Raw genomic sequence first — 22,339 nt, forward strand, 5'->3', positions numbered from 1 at the left:
GCTGTTTTCCCAGGAAAAGTCCACCACATAGCCTTTATTCCATATATGATCCCCATGAATTGGTTCTCCTAATAGATTTTACATCCCTGATTTATATGAATGGCTGAGTTGTTGTGTGAGTTGAGAACAACTCTGCTAAACATTTTGGATTCTGGTTCTTCAAAACCTCAGTTAATATACTGTGTTTACCTTAAGTTGTCATGAGATTTACATGTTTTTTTTAATTAATTCCCAAGCATTTAAATTTAGCTCCATTAGTGAACTGATCTGACCCAGAGTATCCAGTAGCATGATCTTGGCATGGCTGTAGTGGATTAGCACCTGCTGCTGTTCCTTTGCTACCCCTTTTTGAAAAAAAACTAAATAAACAACATAACTTTGCTATAGTTTCCACTAAGTGCAGCCTGTTGTGTCTCATGCCACGTGTTGTAAACTGATATAGACATATCTATGTTTACTTGCTGGTTGGTTTGAAGAGAAAGAAAAAAAAATCTCCTTTATTCTATGGATATTGAACATAAGAGGGATATTTTATATGAAGTTTGAAAGCCATCTTTTAGCTCAAGCTGAAACCTGGTTTATAGGACTGGGATTTCCACAGTTTCCCTTCCAAAAGCTATTTAGCTTCTATGCCCTGTCAAGGTCACTAAGTTCCTATTACATGCTGAGGAAATTTCTTGTAGAACAAAGTAACCTTAAAATGTATTAAATCTATGATCAGAAAAGTGTATACAGTAATAAATAGAAATGCCACATTTGATGAAACATCTCTCTTTGACAGCATAATTGATATGGAGTAGCCAAAAGTGTTCAGAAATTCAGCCAATCCACAAAGGTGCAGCCAGGTTATCAATTTGTAAACCATACCACTGGTGAGAGCATCTGTACTTTCATGCTGAGCCACTTCTCTTTCATAAAGTGTCCCAGGATAAGCCAGGTGGTTTTCAGAATCACAGAACCAGGTTTAAAAAATGCATTTATGTTTGCTCCAGTGAGGATATAGTATTCTATTTCCCATTTAGAGAGAAGGAGCTTCACACTTCCTGCCTGGGAGTCTAGGTAATCAAGAGATGGTCATTTTGGGAAAGGAATATGTAGAAGCCACAGAGTGATGGTAAAAATCTTTTTATTTGTATGTGAAAAGATCTGAATAGAAGAGTAGGGTGGATGTCTCCCCTCTCAAAATGATCCCTGGGAAAGATTATTTGGGTGAAAAGACATGGGGTCTTAGTTCCCAGGGAATGATTTATGAAAGGGTACCAATGAGCTTGCTTTAAACATTCATTTCACCACATTCAATGACAGAGAACACAAAGGTTAGGTTCTCCATGGCTTACACAGAGACCCCAAAAATGGCAGACTGAAGACATCTCTGTGAAAAGCAGAGCCAACAACCACGGTGAATGAAGAACTTGTGAATAGACTGGCTCTTTGAAATCTCTCTAGAGAAGGAGAAGACTTGAGTTTGCGCTCAAGTGTGCCGGACAGTTGCTCTTCATAAGGAAATTATAAGGCAAGTAACTGTTGTTCTGTTTTGTATATAGTGTATAGTTGTCAGTTGAAGTTCTCATTCTGGTCCTCCGTGAGAGCAGGAAAATACTCTCTCCTGATTGGTTATTTGGCTGAACAGTTCCCTATAAAAGGAGCTGTGTCAGCCAGGGAGTTCAGTTGCCTCACAGGCAGTATTGAATAAAGAGCTGTTAGAAATCACTCTGGCCTCACCTCCATTCTTTGCCCAGAACTTAACAACCGTTTTTGGTGGGTTTAGAATAGGGGTATTTCTGTTTTGAATTTTAAAAAAGTCATATTTTAAAAATTGGACACTAGAGGGAACTAAAGATTACAATTAAAGGAGAACACATAAACTTAAAATTGCAGAATTAAGCAAAATATTCCAACACTCGATATATTGAAGGATTTAAAAAAAAAAATTACTTCAGAAATTAATACTAATAGTATGGAGAGACTGTGTCTAAAAGATGTTATGGAAGAGGAACAACTTTCACCTGACAAAGTCAAGACTGGTTGGAATGGGTTTATAAATGGCAGGCTGCAAGAATGACATGGAAAAAGATGTTACACCAGACATACAAAAGAAAGCTGAAGTTTTAATAATTAAGAAACATAGAGACAATAAAACAAGATGGTTGTACCATCTCATTGTGAGAAAGACTTCTGGTAATGCTGCCACAGATCAAGTGGCAGCAAGGCCGAGCCTAGCTAGGACATAAAACAGCCTTTCTTTGAATGAGATAAATTATCCTTTTTGCCCTATATGACAAGTCAAATACAGTACAATGAAGAGCTCCTGTTAGCGAATTGGATATTTGCACTCTCCGAGCCTTTGCAGACAGACCAAAGGAGCACAGCTTGGATAGCCTCTTCCTGCCCCACCCCATACCAGTTGAATCCAATCCTCCAAGTGACAACTGTCAGGTTGAACTTGCTCTCTCAGCTGTCACAGTAGGAACTCTTCCAAATGCTGTACATAGGTAAGTGGCAATTTGTTACTATTCCTGTTTTGTTGCCTGGCATGAAAACCGCATGGCATCCAGGGATATGAGAGTTGTTAATAATGACCTGTGATTTCTCCAGTTCAAACAATAAATCAACTTAAAAATCCACCGAGAGGCTCTGAGAAAATAATAGAAGTTCAAAGACACAGGAAAGGAATTAGGGCAAGTAACCATAGCAAGCTGTGCCCATTTTTTCCCTATCAACAACTGTGCCAGGATTCTCTCTTGTTCCACTGACCTGATCCGAAATTATAAATTGTAATCTAATTAGATAGAGAAGATAATAGCAACAGAAAACTCCTCACTCCACGTGGAGCGCAGTTCCATCTGCAGTGTTGTGGTACTCCTAAGTAGGTGATAAAACCTTTATGAGAGAGGGTCCTTGTGAAAAAAGGCAGTGCTTTGATAACCAGAGATGAGGTGGGCTTCCACTCTCCTGGTCTTTCGGAAATATCTGAAGACCTGGCTCTGCAGATTTGCTTGAGGCTTGAAGAAGACACACAAATTTGGGATTGATTAGGGCCTTGAACCAGGGGTGGGATTCTACTGGTTCAGACTGGTTCGGGTGAACCAGTAGCTCCATCGATCAACTGGGAGTGAACCTGTTAGCTCCGACGATCAAGTGGGACCACCCGCCCACCCCTGCGCTTTACTGACCTTTATCTTCTCAGCTGAGTCGCGGGGCAGAGTAGATTGCCGCACCTCAGCTGTTTCCCTCCCCAGCAGTATTGCGGAAGGTACGTTTTCTCAAAACTGTGCACACGCCCACAGCTTGTGTCAGGCGTGTGTGCAAGCAAAGCAAGTGCATGCGCGCAAAGCGTGCGCTCACCGAAACAGTTGTTAAACTGGTAGGATCCCACCTCCGCCTTGCCCCCCCTTCTGCCTCTTTAATGTTAATTACAGGTAGTTCTTGACTTACAACAGTTCATTCAATGACCATTCAAAGTTACAACGGCACTGAAAAATGTAACTTATAACTGTTCTTCATATTTATAACCTTTGCAGCATCCCGAGGGTCATGTGATCAAAATTCAGATGCTTGAGAACTGTTTCATATGTATGACAATTGCAGTGTTCCAGGGACACATGATCCCCTTTTGTGATCTTCTGACAAGCAAGGTCCATGGGGCTTCCCTTGGGACGCGCTCGAAGACTGCAGCTAGTCCAGAACGCAGCCGCGCGGGCTATTATGGGGGGTACTAGGTACTCCCACGTAACACCGCTCCTGCGCGAGCTGCACTGGCTGCCTGTGGTCTTTCGGGTGCGTTTCAAGGTGTTAATTACCATCTTTAAAGCGCTCCATGGCTCAGGACCTAGTTACTTGCGGGATCACATCCTACCACACACTTCCCTGCGACCAATTCGCTCTCACAGGGAGGGACTCCTCCGGGTGCTGTCCACTAAGCAATGCCAACGGGCGGCGCCTAGGAGTAGAGTCTTCTCTGTGATGGGCCCAACCCTCTGGAATGACCTCCCCCCCCCGATATCAGAACCACCACCGACTTCCGCTCCTTCCGACAAAAACTGAAGACTCACCTGTTCCGTTTAGCCGGCTTGGCCCATTCATAGTCTTATTCTACCTCCTGGCAGATATTTTTAATTGGGTATTTTTTAGGGGTTATTTAAATATTGTTTTTAACTGCTTTGCTTTATGTACAGTTTCTTATAGCCTCCTCTTTTAGGTACTGAGTATGTAATTATGTTTGTACTTTCTATTTATTTATGTGTTTTATCTGCCTGTACACCGCCCTGAGTCCCTCTGGGGAGAGGGGGCGGTATAAAAGCCCAAATAAAGTAAAGTAAGTAAAGTTAACAACTGGGTTACTAAGTTAGCAACTGCAATGATTCACTTAACAAAATGTGGCAAGAAAGGTCTAATATGGGGTAAAATTCACTTAACAAATGTCTCACGGTAACAACAGAAATTTTGGGCTCAATTGTGGTCGTAAGTCGAGGACTACCGATATAATATTCTATTTCTGTTTTAACTGCCGCCTATTGGAATATAGTTTTTTTTAAAAAAAAAATATTAACGTTAATTGCAATATACTGTTTCTGTTTTAACTGCCTCCTGTTGGAACGTAGTGTTTATATGTTTTTTTTTTATGTTTTTAATTGTGCACCGCCCAGAGTCGCTCCGTGAGTGAGGTGGACAGCCTCTAAGTCTACATGAAATTAAATAAATAAAATGCCATGCTCTGTTCATGACCAGATAATTGTTCAATTAGCACTGAAAAGAGCTCCATGATTAGATTATAGGACTTGTTGGATCAAGCCAGCCTGTAATAATGAGGGCCAGAGGGGAGAAAAAACAAATAATGTTTATAAGCTTATTCAACAAAGCTGACAAAAGTAACAATAATGTTCTAAGAAAATCAGGGAGTGAAAAAGAACGTCCCTTCCTTCCCTTCACAAGGGAGCAACAACTACATTTCTAGCCTCCCTCCAACTTGCTTGCGGTGACACACATACTTCTTCAACAAGTGGGTGTTTATGGACGCTTGCTTGGTATTACATACATTCTTCCTGGTATGCAGCTATGGAGGGCAGGACTCAACTTAGAACCTATAACAAATACTCCCAGAGACACATTAAAGGTTTTCTATTGGCTGGTCCTGCTGAGCAAAGGTGGCATCCCAGCAGCGTTTGAAGCAAGGGCTTTTCCCCGAAAGCTGCAATGACAATGGCATGTTTCTAAGATGGACTCAATTAAGCATAGCTAGGAGGGGTGGGATTCCATTTTTTTTACTACCAGTTCTGTAGGCGTGACTTGGCGGGCGTGGCTTGGAGGAGCCATGTGACTGAGTGGGTGTGGCCAACTTGACATGTTGAGATGGCCACGCCCACTCAGTCACAAGACCATCATTCCCACCACGCTCACCAAGCCACGCCCACAGAACTGGTAGTAAAAAAATTGAATCCCACCCCTGCTAGCTACGCTTTTGGGTAGTTTTGCTGCAAGAAGCCTCCCAGCCACCGCCTCTTTGGCTGCAGGCTTCTTGCGCCAAAAACTACTGACCTCCACTTCTTAAACGTGCCGATAAAGAGCTTCAGTCCTGCTGCTGTCGCCTTCCAGTTTTTTGTGTCAGCCACACATGCACACCCCATGCCTGTTGTGCCGGAAGAACAGGGCACCGATGACAGCGGGACTGAAGCTCCTTTTCGGCACATTCGAGAAGCGGAGGCCAGTAGTTTTGCCAGTAGCCTGGCAAAGAGGCAGTGGCTGGGGGGCTTCTCACACACACCCCAAAAAGAGGAGGTGGCTGCAGGCATCTGGTGATAAGAGGGGGGTGAAATGCCGGCTGGTGGGGAGCCTAGCGGTGATGGCTCAGCCCTGGCTCAACCCTCTGCCACCAGCCACAAAAGGATTAAGGTAAGCCCACGGGAGAGTAAGTAAGGACTGGGCAGGGCCTATGAAGGAGGGAAAATGGGGTGATGCCTGGCGAAGGGAGAGCAGGTGGCATGCAGGAAGAGGCCCTGGGGAGGCCAGAGCCGGGGAATGGTGCGTTCCCCAAAGCAGCCAAGGCGAAAGGCGAGCAGGCGGCATGCTTACCTTTAGTGAGCTGAGCAGAGTGGGCAAGGCATGGAGGCGACTGGCAAGGCGATTAGCTGGGCCGCGTGGTGAAGGCAACATATATAGGGCTGGGCAAGTGGTGGGTGGGCGGGGCAAGTAAGCAGCAATCAGGGCGAGTGAGCAGCGGGCGAGGCGAGTGAGCAGGGAGCGGGTGACCAGGCAGGTCAGGGCCGGGCCAGCAGAGGTCATTACTGGTTCAGTGAACCGGGTGAAATTTTCCCCACTGGTTCGCACGAACCGGTGTGAACTGGCTGAATACCATCTATGATAGCTAGTAACAGTGAATTAGGGGGTGACGAGAATTAGCAATTAAAAAAAACAACAAATGCCTGACAGGCTGAATGAATTTGTGGAGACATAAATTTCATCCCTCTTGAAGCAATCTGATCTTCTGGCAGCAGCTCTTCAAACTTTCAGACAGACATTTTTTTCAGTCCTATCTGGAGACACCAGAAAGGGAGCGAGGTCTTCTCTATGCAAAGCATTTGGCCTGCTATGAAATGGAATGGGGAGTATTCTAGCAACAAGTGGTCACAGTGTCAACTTTCTGTCCTGACTGGAGACCAGGAATAAGGGCTAAGCGGGAGGGGATGGCTTCCAAACTGCCTTAGTAACAAGCCAGAAGTCCCAATTTGGACATCTCACTTAAACACCCTCTGAAAAGAGCTTATGCCGGCAGGGGAAACCAAGTGGGAGAGACAGAGAAGCAGAATACCATTAGTATATATGCATATGCTTTGTCCTAACATGGCCCCAGAAAAAAAATAAAAGAAAACAGAAAAAAAAGACAACCTGAAATGTGAAAGCTGGCACTTGTAGGATACTGGTGGACCAAATGAAGAGACCATTTCATTTTGTGCCTACTCAATCTATGTGCTTGCCAGCTTTGGTGTTTTTTGTTTGCATCATGTGAGTGTGGACATTACCTGACTTATTTGCCTAGTTTTGCATGCCTATTTATTTTTTGCACATATTTGTCTGTGTAATACAGATTGAGCAATAGGTCAGTATTTTGTTCCTGTGAATGTTTTCCTAATGTCACTTCTTTGAAATGGGGTGGTTGGTTTTTTCTTTTTTCTTTTCTTTTTTGATGCTATGCATGAGAGTCATGTGATTTTGATTTGCAGGATCTGAATAATCTTTGCTTGGTTTTGTTCATTCGTTGAGTTGACAGTTTCTGGGCCTCGTAGAATTGTCTTTTAAAACGTGAATATTAGAGCAGTCTTGTGATTGATCACTTCCATAATTTTGTGAATTGGGAAACCAAATTTCCCACTACCCCAATAACTATTTTGTGACAATGCTCATAATGTGCTCTTAGAATTTCTCTTGCCCTCCAAAAGTTATTGATTTATTTGAAGTCATTCTAGTTTGGTTTACAGAATCAATATATTGGCCCCAACAATCTGGATCCTCATTTTAACGACTTTGGAAAGATGGAAGGCTGAGTCAACCTTGAGCCGGTCAGGAATGAACTCCTGTTTGTGGGCAGACTTAACTTGCATTACTGTGTTCTTATCACTGCAGCACCCAGGCTCCTATTATAATAATATAATTATAATAATACCACCTACACACTAGGCAGTTTACAATTTTTAAATCAGTTGCAAAGTATAATGCAAAAACAGCCATATTCCAACCATCTACTATCTGAGTTTAAGATTTAGTCCGTCATTAGATTTTATATTTTTTTATTCCACCTTTATGATTCACTCAAGATGGAAACTTACCTAATATTCCTTCCACCTTCAATTTACCCCACAATAACAACCCTGTGAGGTGGGTTAGGCTGAAAGAGTAAAAAGAATACTACCTCAAAATCACCTAGCCTCCTTTCATTTCTAAGTTGGGACTAGAACTCAGAGTCACTTAGTTTCTAGACCTGTAGCTTAATCATTAAATCAAACTGGTTCATGCAATGATGTCTTTTCTGCTTTTACTGCAAAGCAAAGGCCTGGTACTTATATGGCTGTAATAACCAATGGAAACCAGAAGTGGTACTCAGCAGGTTCTGACCAGTTCTGGGGAACCGGTAGTGAAAATTTTGAGTAGTTGGGAGAACCAGTTAATACCCCCTCTGACTGCCCCTAACCCCATCTGTTCTCTGCCTCTTGAGTCCAGCTGATTGGGAGGAAATGGGGATTTTGCAGTAACTGTCCCCTGGGGTGGGGAGGGAATGGAGATTTTACAGTATCCTTCCCCTGCCATGCCCACCAAGCCATGCCATGCTCACCAAGCCACACCCAGAGAACCGGAAGTAAAAAGTTTTGAATCCCACCACTGTCAGAAACCCAATTTCCTCATCGACCTTTACACTCATTTTTTTCTCCTCATGGTTCACAGATGGAAGCCCATTTGACAGAAAGCTCCCTTTCACCAGCACATAATGATGTCAATTAATAGAACAAACAAAAGAGGCCTTTTTATGTTTTACTTTTGATGTGTAACAGGAGAGAGAAGGCGCACTTGTTGATTTCATGGAGCCCTCAGAAATAAGACTAAAGTCAACAGTGGCAGTGTAGATTTGTTGGTGGAGTCAAAACTGAGCAAAAAATGGCTGATTTGAGGAGGAGAAGGAGAAAGGGTTGAGAAACGGCAATGAGTTTCTGAAAACTCATTGCCATGAAGAATCACCAGATGGAGAAGACAAAGTGGAGTGAATTATGTACTGGGTTTCAGGTGTAATAGAATAACAGAGTTGGAAGGGACCTTGGAGACCATCTAGTCCAACCCACTGCTCAAGCAGGAGACCCTATATCATTTCAGACAAGTGGTTGTCCAATCTCTTCTTAAAAACATCCAGTGTTGGAGCAGCCACAACCTCTGAAGGCAATTTGTTCCACTTGTTAACTGTTATGTTAGGAAATTTCTCCTTAGTTCTAGGTTGCTTCTCTCCTTGGTTAATTTCCATTCATTGCTTCTTGTCCTGCATTCAGGTGCTTTAGAGAACAAGTTGGCCCCATTTTCTTTATGGGAACCCCTCAAATATTAGAACATTGCTATTATGTCACCCCAGTCCTTCTTTACACTAGACTAGCCAGACTATTCTTCTTTAGGATGAATTGCTAATACAGTGGATGATGTACAACAGAATTCCTTGACTCATGACCTTATTCATGGACATTTCAGTTATATAAGTACAGAGTTAGAAGGGTTTTTTTTTAAAAAAAATCCCACAACAACATCTTTCTAGATACTTTCCCCCTTTTTCTCACTACTATTTAATGCAACTGTATGTAGATAAAATTAACACAATTCAAAGGCTAACATTTCTTTAATTGGATTGCAAGCTGAAGATTCTGGTGGTTACCGTAATTTTATGTTAACTCATTATATTTATGGGCAAAAGGTATTCTGCAAAGCATTCACTTTTCAGAGTAAGTTGCATTTTGAAACCAGCTATTGCATAGTGACATGTGATAGTGTTCTCTCTCGCTCTCTCTCTCTCCCACACACACAAGCAATCAGAGGTAGCACTGATATTTTTGTTTATATGCTGTTTTTATAGCACACTGTTTATATGTTTGTGTGTGTGTGTGTGTGTTTCTATTTTCTCGGCACGGTTTGCACAGCCACATGACCTAACCATGGATTTGGCCTTTTTTCTCATGAGGGGATTAAAGGCAGGGGGAGTGGAGGTGGAACCTGAGCTTCAATTAGGAGATCAAGTTCTCAGGGTTGAGTGGGAAGAGTCCCAGCTGCACCCAGGATGAAAAAAGGATCCAGTCTTCTATTGTCTCATTACAGACTCATATGATCTCCACAGCACCAAAAATGTTCTCCTCCGTGTCAAGTAAGAGCCCACTTTCTTCTCAGCCTCTTGGAGCGAATGAAGAAGAGCTTAGCAACTACAACTGCAGAGTCCACTCCACTCTGGAGAAAGAAGAGGGCCACGTTTCTAGCAATTGCACTTCCGATACTTCTAGCTCTTATTGCTCAGCACCAAGCTCAGAAGAGGTCGAGAGCTTTAAAGACTGTATTGAATACTTGGAAGAAGCTGGAGGGGATCGTATCATGCAATGCACTTACTGTGACGCGGAATACGAACAAGCAATGTTGATCCTCTCTGCAGATCAGACAAAACTTGCTCGCAAAAGCAGAATCTCCACAGCTACGGCCAGACAACCCCACAGGACTTTGAATGATTTCAGCAAGGCTTACCAAGGGAAAAGAAATAGTTCTTCTGCAACTTCTGGAGACATCCAAGTTCATTTCCCCCCAAATAAGAGCAAGACTTTAGGAGGCTCAATGCCAGTCCAAGGGGCAAGAGTGCAGAGCCTGCAAGCAGACCTCCCCAGTGCTATAAAAGATCAAAACTGGAGAGACAAACTCTGTTCCAGTGGTAAGGAAAGCCAACAGGTTCAGATGTCAATCAAAGCTAATAATAGCTCAGACCCAGTATGCAGTAGTGGAATGGGTCTAGTCACACCAAGGCTGCAGCCAGGAGACAGCAGCAGATCTAAATACTTGGATCATCCTGCACAACTCAGTGCTGATAAATCCAAGGAAATGTTGCCCGGTGCTCGCAAGCTGAAGAAGAGCAGCCTTGGCAGTCGACCTCATGGTCCTGTAAGTAGCAAATTGGCATGCCCCAGATATTTTGTTGAAAATTCAAGTGTTCTGAGTGATTCTGATGAGGCTGATAACGAAGTGGAAAAGCTCACCGCTGGGTCTTTCCAGAGCCTCTCGTGTCCCCAAGGCAGTTACCTAGATATGTATAGTTCTAGTAATGGGACGTCATCCAGCCTGTCCAATTCCTTGCCAGAAGATTGTAATGGACTGAACAGGTGGCCGGTGTGCAGTGATCAAAGGAAAACAATGGTGGTTGGCCACAGCAAAGGAAACTGGCCATTCCCACCACCAGGCAAAGACCCAGAAACAGAACTGCTCAGTGGAGTCCTGGGGAAGGAACACTTTGAGTGCATTGATCTCAGACAAGAGAATGCGGATGGCAAAAAGAGCCTGTCTAAAAAGAGAATGGTGCCCAAACGCCAGATCCAGTTGAGACGGAAGGACAAGAAGGAGACGGGCTTTTGTGCTCCTGGCGAGCCTGCGCCCGTGCAGTCATTCACACAGCCAAGGAAAGATCCGTCTGCAAAGGGGAGAAATATTAGTGATGAGTTTCGGATAAATTATAAACAGTTTCTGAAAGCGTCTTCTCTAGGCAACACTTATAGCAAAACCAAGCTTGCTTCCAATCTAGTGAAAAACGTCTTAGCTAAAAAATTGCAATATGAGCAAAGGATTAAAATGGAACAAGCTTCCATCCAGGACAGTTCACCTTCTTCGGCCCCTTCCTCCATCAGTACTGATCTCCATGGAGATAGCTTCGAAGGCAAGTCAAGTTCTTTGTCCAAATCTGATTGCAGCTTCTCAACCGAGGACGTGCAGAGCCATTCCACCACCAGCGAGCGGTCTGAACCGCTTGCTACCAGTGAGGGCGGAAGAAATGCCTTAAGACCAACAAAGGGAGTTGTGCTTAATAAGCAGCTAAGAGAGAATGTTTACAAGCTGAAGAATACATTTAATGAGCTGAGTGAGAGAATGAAGCACCAAGAAGATGCTCCATTGGACAGACTCCCTGTCTCGGCAGAAGGTGGGGTGAACGTGCTAAAATCGAGCAACATCAGAAAACAGGCCTCAGGGGAAAGGCAGGAATATTGGAGAGCCCGAGCCGTGTTTGAGGCCATGCAAGATGACCCCAAAACCTTGCCTCTGGTTCCCAAATTTGCAAAGTCCCAAAAGCCATGGCCAAATCTGAAGCAGCGAGCTATCCAGCAAAAGAAGGGCCTGTATTCAAAAGAAGATACCTTTCCCTTCAAACCTTCAAGCCTGGCGGTGCCCAAAGATACCCCTAGGAACACCTTCGTATCCAAAACTAAAGAAATGAAACTCGTCCCACAAATGAAGAATAAGCACAGTGTTCCCAATGCCTTTAGGCACACGTGTTGGGACAGAGATATCGCCACCAAGAGGTTGCCGACATTTCAGAGCATGAAACTGTCCTCAATCGCTGTTCCAGCTTCTGGCAAATTCCACAACACCGGCAGATTCGATTGTCCTAAAGCATCTTTCACCGAGGGAACTGCTCACATGCCAGACAAAGGGAATGTAAGGACACATCAATCCAGAGATGTTAGAAAAATAGTGAATGAGAATTACAACCTTGGCTTTAAATCCACAGAAAGTTCCCGTGCTGACCAAAGTTCTAGTGCAGAAAAAAGTGAAAGCGACAGCTTAACCGGGTTTCCAAAGGAATCCGCTACCATCTCTCCTCTCTTCATACACTGCACTTCAATATGTAGGAAAGACTATGTACCGGAAGGAAGTTATGCGCAGAAGACAAAGCAAGCTCAACCTGAAGGCTTAGATATGTCGATACTTTCTCTCCAGGAGGCCAGTACAAGGAAGCCCAGGGACCATTTTCCTCTCATGCCATCAAACAAATGTTCAGCGATAAGTGAATCTGGGGTGCATATTACTACAATTCAGTCCAAGAAGTTAGCTGTCGAAAATAAAAAATTTCAGCCCCCAGTTGAAAAGAAACCAGTGCTTTGTGAGAGGAGTGAATTAAATGTCAGACCTGCTTCCACCAAGAAAGAATCTCAGCTTAATATTCACGTGAACAGTTCTATCTCCAAGCAGCCACACACAACAGCAACTGATTATTTCCCCTGTATGGGTTATTCTGCAGTAGATGATAGGACGAACAAAGAAACCTGGCCTCACTTTAATCACAGAGAAAATAAAGCTGTCGCTTCGTCTGAAATCATTGTGATTCCACCATCGGCTTATGTCCAGGAAATCTCAATGAGAGAGAATAATCGTTCAACTAAAAGTCGCATGCTGGACTCTTGCAAAGTGCAAGAAGCTGAACTGCCACATGAGAAACATCGATCCTGTGAGACCCTTACAGTGGGTCCCAAAGACGGTAAAGTTTATTCTGTCCTTTCAAAAGAAGAAAATATATTTTCTGAATCTATGCCATCCTGTGAAAACTATAGGTACCCACAAGCAACCCGAGCTCCAGTCATAAATACTCCAAATTTGCAGATGCAAACTCCGGCACATAATCAATATGTTGATAGAATATATGAAACAACAGCATTGGAAGACAGAAAACCCTTAGATGGCCACCACAGAATACATTCAGAAAGTATAATTTCAGATAATCCATTAACAGCAAGAGAGTATATGGAGGGAATCAAGCTTGTGTCGAATTCAATGTTTACCCCAAAAACATCTGGTGAAAAGATCCACAACTCTGGATGTGATTATTTTAATAACAGCCACCAGGCAACAAATGAACAGTATTTTTCTACCACCCAAGCTGACAACACAAATTACTTAACTATTCCTGTGAAAACACATCCATCTGAGACAGACCCTAAGCAGTCGCCAGCTTTGCACCTGGATAACACTTCATTCACCTCCAACGTTTCTTTCCAGCCAGAAGTGGACCTACCTGGAAATAAAATGAGCAATGAATTTTTCCCATCAAGACAAATGGAGAAGAAAACTCCCTCCGATAATGTGTTATACAGTGCCCCATGCCTTGGGCAACTCCCCTTAAGACATGAAGAGTCCCCCAGTTTCCCAAGAAGAAATGAAAGAGTATCACCTTTGGGTAAAAGTGCTCCAAGCCCAACAAGACATTTTGCTGCTCCTCTACAGGCACACCGAAAAATGTTGGTTGACCCCGAGAGTGGAAAATGCTATTATGTAGAATCCCCAAGACAACCTCAGTTGAAGATGCTTTATGACCCAGAGACAGGGCAATACATTGAAGTGTTAATACCACCAGCTCCTCTGCCGTCACATAGTGGACTTTACCAACCGCCTTTTCCATCAATGGTCATGAATCCAGGAAGTTATGGGCAACCTTACATGACCTATTCTGGATGTCCGGGTTTTCCCCCTCCACCTGCACCACCTGGCCCTCTGGATCTCCAAGACCAACCGCCTGTTCAAGAAAATGCAAACTTTAGTGATGGTTTTAACCATTTTGCAAAGCATGAAGCCCCTTCAGTTCCTGATGGCAACTATATGGAAAGTTTATATTATATTCCCACTGGGATGAATTCGAGTCCTAATCCTAGCCAAGTTTTATATTCTCCATCTACAAGTTCTGGTCCTTTGCCTAGGATGTGACATGCTATGAAACAAACAAACACTTCTGCAAAAAACTGGGTTGTTGTTTCTTTTCAGATCCTCCTTCTTTTTCTTCTCCTTCTCATAAATGTCAAGCCAAACCTCTTTGCCCGGATCTTGGAAAAGGACCTGGCAGGAAAGTTGGTTGCCTTTTGTTCAGTTCATGAATTTGTTGGGTTCTGAAGGATTTGAGAGGTAATGAGAAACCATGCCTCATTGAACATACCTTCACTTCCTTGATAAATGTATTTTTATGCAAACATCCGTCAATAATACACCACATTCTGGTGCTAACGGAACCCAATGAGGCTTTTGGGAGGCTTTTCCAATGGAAGGACCAGGATCAGCCTAAAAGGTTTTCATTTACAGTTCTCAGTTTGTATCTGGAAGTATGTTATAAAGTTCAGTATTCTAAGGCTGATCCTGCTCCTGAGGAATCCAGTTGTTCACAACCTTTGACTCTTCTGTAGAAATGAAATGTTCATTCAGTCAGGTTTTATGAATATTAGGGACAAATCACCAATACTTACAAACACCCTTGTTTCTTACCGGTATTCCACTTTTGCCATTAGAGTTCGGTAAATTAGTAAAGCTTTGTTATGAGAACCGAAGACCACGTGAGGTTGGACAACCTGAGAGAAGGCTTGGATCAACCCCTGAGCTTCATCTTTGCCAGAGCTCTGTACGAGAGGGACAAATCTTGTGACTTCAGCCTTGGTGAGTAGCACAATAGAAATGGTTTTTAAAAGAGGGGGGGTATTTGTGAGGAGATGGCAAAAGGTATCATGTGTGACACCATATGTGCAAGGATATCATCACACAAATGATATTGTGTCATTCTTATGATGGCATCACGATACTTGAAGCTTCTTCATGGCTAGTGCTGAAGGCCTATGTTACGACTGCCAATACTAGTGTACCAGAAGGGAGACTAATCCTCGCCAATGGACAGGAGAGAGTTCGTTGAAGAAGGCTTGATAATTATGTGTGATTAACAGAGCAAGTAAATATCTGGCTTCACACTTCCTGATTTGGTTTTGCCTTAGCATAATTAAAAAGAAAAACTGTAGCTTATGAAACCAAATGATGAATTCATATCTGAGAAAGATGCCCAACACAGGATAACCAAGCACAGAAGCAGGCAACATGCCTCCTCCTATAATAATTACGTAGGACAGAGAATTTGGGCAGGTGCTGTTGATATCTCCATTTCTCCAGCATTATGAATGTGCAGGAGACAGACCGTATTGCTATGTGATTACCAGATGTTGTCAAACCCCTGGGAATAAGGAGGTAAAGAAAGGTTATCGCTTCTGGGCTGTAAAAATATAGATGTCAGGGAAGAAACACATGAAACCCTCTTTGCTGCAATCTCATGATCATCCCGAGTTTTCAGACTATATCTGATAGCTCTCCGATTAAAGGCCATCTAGTCTGCCTGTAGAGTAGAGAAGACAAAATAGCTCTTCTTCCCTTGACAGCCTCTTCCAGTAGCAGCAATACCAGTTGCTTTCAACAGAAAAAAAATACTGCTGTTAATAAAAAGTGGAAGTAAAGTCAATCTGTTGTTGCCACTCTTTACGTTGATCCATTCTTATTAAATGTATGTATGTATGCACGCCCCCTTTACAGACCTCTTAGGAATGGGGTGAGGTCCACGGTAGACAGTTTAAGGTTTAAGATTAAAGTTTAAGGTTTCTATCGAAGGCTAAAATGCCAAACTAGAGTAAGAAGATAATGATAACCACATTTACTGACTCTGGGATAAAATCACTGTCTCCTTTTTTTTTGTTGCCTTTCGTTCCTAAGTTATTCTAATTCCCAGCCTTTTTTGGCACAATAACATAGAGACCAGACTTCCATGAGGTTAGTTTTTCTCATCACAACACTCTAATAAGAGAAATTTTGCAAGGCATTTTCCAAGTATGTGTCTTTTCAAAGGGTTCTCATTCCTCTACTCCTGCTTTGGTCTTCTCTTCAGGTTTTCCAAGCCTGTACCCTTCCATTTAACGCCTAATGTGAGACACAAAACCTCCACAATGGTACAATCTTTATTAGTTTAGCCTTTGCTGATGATTCTGCCTTTTCCACTTAATAGACATGTATAGCTACGTGCAAAGTTACATGATGGGCAGAAACATGTCACTGATAAGGAAAATAATATGCAGTGTTTCTGAAAGAGTAAAGCTTTTAAAGACAGCAAAGTCATGCCAGAATTAAAGAAAAGATTGAAGGTGAAGATGAGGGGAGGGAATCAACCACAACATTTACAAATACACCTCTAGTTCCTTCTTTTGATTTGTACTCTTAAAATGTAATTTTTCCTGCAATTGTCTAGATAAGATCTAGAAAGTTTTTAAACATATTTGATCCCTGCAATTTTGAAAATATAATTTCATTCAGTGTTGCTTTCCCTCAGTGTGCTGTACTGAAAAAGGTGCACCTCTTTGGACCTCTAAGGGCATCAACCCTAAAAATGGGTTGATGCCCTCATGATAAGCTATGGCTACACAATAATGGTTTATCAAACACATTCATTCAGCATATTAGGCCATAAAACCAGATTTACAAACCATAATATAAGGACTCATACAACATCTAAATTTTTTTAAATGTATGTATGTATGTATGTATGTATGTATGTATGTATGTATGTATGTATGTATAAATGGGTGTTGTATGGCTTAGCATTGGGTATGGACCTCATTGTAGCCATCCAAGTACTCAAGAGTTTCTCTATTAATGTATGTCACAAAGGTATAACTTCTTATTTTTTAGTTAAACTGCTTTCTTCTTTTGCCTGCTTGCAACTTGTAAGATTTTTCCCAGCCTAGTCTTTAAGAGGCAGCTTTCTCCAATTCTAAGGAAAACTTCTAGATGAGGCTCTTATTAGCTATATTCTATTTTGTACATAAGTGATCTAGATAACATGATTTTCTATTTATCTATTCATACATTTTTCTATGCCCCACTGACTTTTCCTTTTGCTAGAAAAAGAAAAAAAATGGCTGAAAATATGACTTTTGTCTCTGTTTGCATATCTTTGCATGAATGCTATAAAATATGATCAGCAAACCCTAGCAGGAATTTCATACCACCTGTTTTGCCAAAACAAAATCAGGCGGTGGTTTAATCTTATTCTGAACTGAGAGTTGATGTGGAAAGTTGTGTGTCCTGTTTACTGAACACAGAAAGGGATTAATGTTCCCTCTCTGCACTATGAGGATCCTGCCAGTTTTTGCCCATCAATTGACTGACGGGAACTAAGACACAGGACATTTTGTTTTCTTTTAGTTTTTCTGCCAACTGGCAACTCAAGGAGGGAGGCCCAGCCTGTGCCACTGCTTTGGAACTTCTAAAGGGACAACAAGCAGAAATACTTGGGAATGTGATGTTTTGCATAGTTATGCAAACTATTCTGACCAGATTTCTCCAAGCTTGGTGTCTAAGATGTGCATCTCGAACTCCTACCATCCTTGACCACAGGCCTTGATCTGGAATCCACTAAGCTGGCAAAGTGATTCAAGAAATCCGATAATTTCATTCAGAGCAGTGTCTCTGTTAGATTAGTTCAAGGTCATGAGCATTTGTTGGTTGTGTTTGCACAACACACTGAACTTCAAACCAGTCAACCTCATACCACAGTAATGGTGCAACTATAATATTACTAAGAAAACAACAACACATGGTTGCACAGCTATCAGCATGCTATTCTTTCACAATCACAGACAGCAAACTACTTTACAGAGGAGGCTGTAATTTGAAATATTTTTGACTGTGCTGAAATGGTTAGATTAACCTTTAAAATTAAAGATCAAGAAGATACAGAATATTATATGATTTGCAATAAATTCTATGAATGGATAGAAGCAAGAGGTAGGAATTAAGAGAAAAGTAAGATCATAAATGTTAGTCCTGAAAAGAAGAAGGTAAATAATTCCAATAGTTTAATGTAAAATGAAACCTAGCTACAAGCTTGGGTTTTTTTGGACTTTTTGCAGATGCCTAGGAAATTGCACACAGTACATGCTGGGATGAGCACTGGCAATTTATTTGACATCTTTTTAGAATAATGTGGAGAATGCAAGATTTTTTTTTTGCTGCTCCAGCAAAAGTAGTGGGGAGGGAGGGGTTCTACTTTCCTACTGGTTGGAAAGGATTGAAGGATTGCAGTGATTTGTTCATGCTGTTCTCTGCATTTCAGATTAGGAGAAATGAAGAAATTTTTTTGTTCCCAATTGGTGGAAACACTGTGGTATGAATGTGTTCCTAGTTAGCTGCAAACCCGAAGTCTTTCCCTTATTAACTATCAATCTCTATTTTTCTCTCTCCTTTCTATCTGTTTCTGAGCAGATCAGGCTACCCAAGGATCACGTCACTGCTGGAAAGGGAAATTTTCTTCTGCGCAGTAATTTGTAACATTAAGCTACTTCTGAAATGAGAGAGAATATCTTTGGTATCTGGTTGTCACAAGCAAGTCAGTACAAGTAATATGTCAGAGTTTGATCTTGTTCAGCTGTCCTGAAGCAAGCTTACATCTCAGTTTTCAAATGTTCGTGTACTTGTAAAAAATTGATGATAGCTATTGCTTGTAGCATAATTTGTTGCTAGGTTACATTAATTAACTATTTGCTCTGGTCCAATATAATAGTGAATCTTTTTTTTCTACATTCTAAACCAAGAGGAAGACATTTGTTTTGGTCTTGTTTGAAGAGAGAAAACTATAGTTTATAAATAAGAGGATTCTCGAAGCAACTGAAATTCGGGTCCATCGCTACCTCTGGTTCATTTGACATGTCTGAGTACATATTTTAATCAATATTTGCACAATTGAATTGGCTTTAGTGAGGCAGGAACAACAGCTTTTATGTAATCATATCACAGCCACTTCCCTTAGACATCAAGTAACCTGCCAGGTTTCACTTTGAAGTGCAAAGAGGTTGGAGACTTTGACAATGAAGTTCCAAAGTCTAGGCTTCTTCATCTCAACCATCTAAATCAGTGGTCTCCAACCTTGGCAACTTTTAGCCTGGAGGACTTCAACTCCCACTTCAAAGTGCATTGACTTTTTTGCAATTCCTTGCTCTGTTGTGCGTGAAGCTTCGTTCTCGTCTGTGATAAAGATTCTAATCTAGATGAGTCGTGTCTCCTGCTTAGGTCTAACCTAAACTTCTGGAAGTATGTAATTCACTATTCTTTGTTGCTGAACTGACTTTCTTTTTCTGATGTTAAAAAAACCCCACAAATGCAGGTTGAAAACAAAATTGAAAGTTAATTTGGATAAGGAAGAAGATGGGTTAGGGAATCCATTGAACATGGATTACAAGTAAGGATAATGGAGCAGTTTAGATGAAAGGCCTAAAGGTTGTTAGCCAGTTGTATGTTTTTCTACTCTTTCTTCCACATTTTTTCTTTGCCCCACAAAAGTATCTCAAATGGGAAAAAAGGAAAAGTTACAGAATAATTTTTGAAACTTACAGACAGGAATATAGATTTATCAACAGAGTGGGATGACACCCCTCCTGCTATACAGGTAGTCCTCGATTTAAAACCATTCGTCTAGTAATCGTTCAAAGTTGCAACAGCACAGAAAAAGTGACTTATGATCATTTCTCGCACTAATGACTGTTGCAGAATCCCTGTCGCGATTAAAATTTATATGCTTGACAATTGGCATGTATTTATGACATTGCAGTGTCCTGGGGTCATGTGATCAGAGCCAGAATGGTGCAATGGTTAGAATGCAGTATTGAAGTCTAACTCTGCCCAGTGCCTGGAATTCAATCCTGACAGGTTCGAGGTGGGCTTGAGGTTGACTCAGCCTTCCATCCTTCTGAGTCGGTAAAATGAGCACCCAGATTGTGGAATCAAATGCTGATTTTATAAACTGCTTAGAGAGGGCTGTAAAGGACAATGAAGCAGTATATTCAATAGCAAGTGCTATTGCTATTGCTATTGCTATCACCTTTTGCAACCTTCTGACAAGCAAAGTGAATGGGGAAGCCAGATTCACTTAATAACCATGTTACTAAAAAGTTGTAAAATGGGGCATAAATCACTTAACAACTGCTTTGCTTAGCAACAGAAATTTTGGACTCAGTTTTTATTGTAAGTCAAGGACTACTTGTATTCCCATGATAATACTAGCCCAAGACTTGTGCAGTAATGCTAACTTCAAATGCTCAGTTTTAAATTAATGAGTTTACACGTCCATCTCTCTCTTTCTCTCTCCCTCCCTCCCTCCCTCCCTCCCTCTCTCTTTATTGTCTTCTGGTCTGGTTTAGTCCTTCCAGTTTTCTTGGCACGATTTCTGGCTGGAGAATTCTGGGAGTTGAACTCGACATATTCTAAAGTTAGCAAGTCTGAATGACACTGATCTAGCAGGTACCAAGCAGGAGCTGCTTAGAGTTATTTGACAATAAGCATTCCATGTAGAACAACCATCACTATGAACTATGGCTTACAAATTCTGCAAGAGGAAGGTAGAGGACGAGCTATATGAGCATTCATTTTTGGCCATCAATCAAGATGATGAAAGACATGGTCTGCTTTCCCACCACACAGGAGCAAAGGGTTAGGATTGCTTGTTGTGCCTTTGGAGCCTTTCTGTAAAAGGAAGAGTTAAGGGAAGGTAATATATAGAAGAAAGGGGGGAAGAGAGTGAGAACCAGAGAGAATCAGTATTGCAAATAAAACATCCGAATCCCGAAAATCCTGAAAAGTTCTATTTTTAATTTAATGTGAAAGGTGATTTTTAACAGAGCAACCTTAATCAAGAACCCAGACACCACTGGATCCCCCCCCCCCCTTATTTTAGAACCCTATGTGTTTTAGGAGCAATATTTTGCAAAAGGCTAGGAAAGAGAGTTTTAAGCAAACCCTATCAGCACACAGGAGTCTCCCTATGTAAGCCCCACAGCCAGACATACAACAACACCCTCATATTTCATATGCCACATTACCTTATATTGGCAGCCAGGCATGAAAGGATATCGGGAACAGGATTTGTCCGCATGCCTGCAGCAAAAAAACAAAATAGATTACTTTGAAGAGCAGGTGAATATCCGTACAGAAGGTTATCTTTTGCAGCATGTAAACTGCTAGACTTCTTTCTCACAATCTTTGAGACCAATCTGCACCATATATTTGCCAAAAGAAGATCCACTTGATGCATCTCAGTTGGACACTGATCCACAAAAGCATATAATATCATAAGATATTATGTCTGTCAATCTCATATGTCATACACGATTCTTGTTTGTGCTTTCTTTTTAAATTTTATATTAATACTTGGTTTGTGGTGCAAAGTACTTTTTAATGATTATGACTCAAACAGAGCTTTTAAGTTAGTTTTTGGATAAAGTCTGTATCTGATGGAGTGAATGTAAGAGATCATCGTTTTGTAGCATTTACTGTATATGTTTGGCTTGGAGGGCTTTTAATGATAATTTCTAATGAAAAAACTGTTCTTCTTAAACACCCGATGGTTGTTTTACAGTACTGGGATATACTTGAACAAGCTCAGTGTCTGGAAGGGTGTCCTTCTATCTGTGATGTGTAAAGAGAAATTACTGACATCATGCAATGTTTATAATATTTCTTAAGTTTCTACAATGTACTATTTATCCTTAATAATAGCCATGAAATTTTAAAAAATGCACAAGGTATGTAACTAGGTATAATATATGAAAGCTGAAATGAATATTGTAATTTAATAATAAAGACTTTATATAGGTAAAGAGGTACTGCCAGAGGTGTTATATATTTACTTATCAGCCTTGTGGAACATATCCAGGGGCGGGTTCCAGCAGGCACTACTGCTGGTTTGCTCATAGGCGTGTGCTTGATGCCCACTGTATGCTGGGTTCCGGATCCCAGTGCAACCGGTACGGTGCAACAGGGCCCGGTGTCCCCCACATGCATGCGCACACATGCGTGCAGCATGCGCTTGCGTCCTTACCTCCATGACACCTCTGCGATGCTCCAGCTGCTTGGCGGAATGTTGCGCAGGCGCCATATGCTGTGTCCATGGAAGCGCCGAAGAGCTCAAATACAGATAAGGAGTTCAGGTGGGTGGGTGGGCCCTCCGAAGCACTGT

General features: G+C 41.8%; 1 protein-coding gene across 1 annotated transcript; it reads left to right on the top strand.

The window, feature by feature from the left end:
- Window positions 1–9,864: 9,864 nt before the first annotated feature.
- Window positions 9,865–21,958, top strand: PROB1 (proline rich basic protein 1; the record flags this gene model as incomplete). Its single annotated transcript, XM_081943869.1, has 2 exons — window positions 9,865–14,958; window positions 18,595–21,958. One exon carries the CDS (start codon window positions 9,865–9,867, stop codon window positions 14,239–14,241), a length of 4,377 nt encoding a protein of 1,458 aa, XP_081799995.1. The 3' UTR covers window positions 14,242–14,958; window positions 18,595–21,958.
- Between the last annotated feature and the right edge of the window lie 381 nt (window positions 21,959–22,339).

The sequence above is a fragment of the Natrix helvetica genome, assembly GCF_964273705.1.
Source record: "Natrix helvetica genome assembly, chromosome: 2".
Taxonomy (NCBI): domain Eukaryota; kingdom Metazoa; phylum Chordata; class Lepidosauria; order Squamata; family Natricidae; genus Natrix; species Natrix helvetica.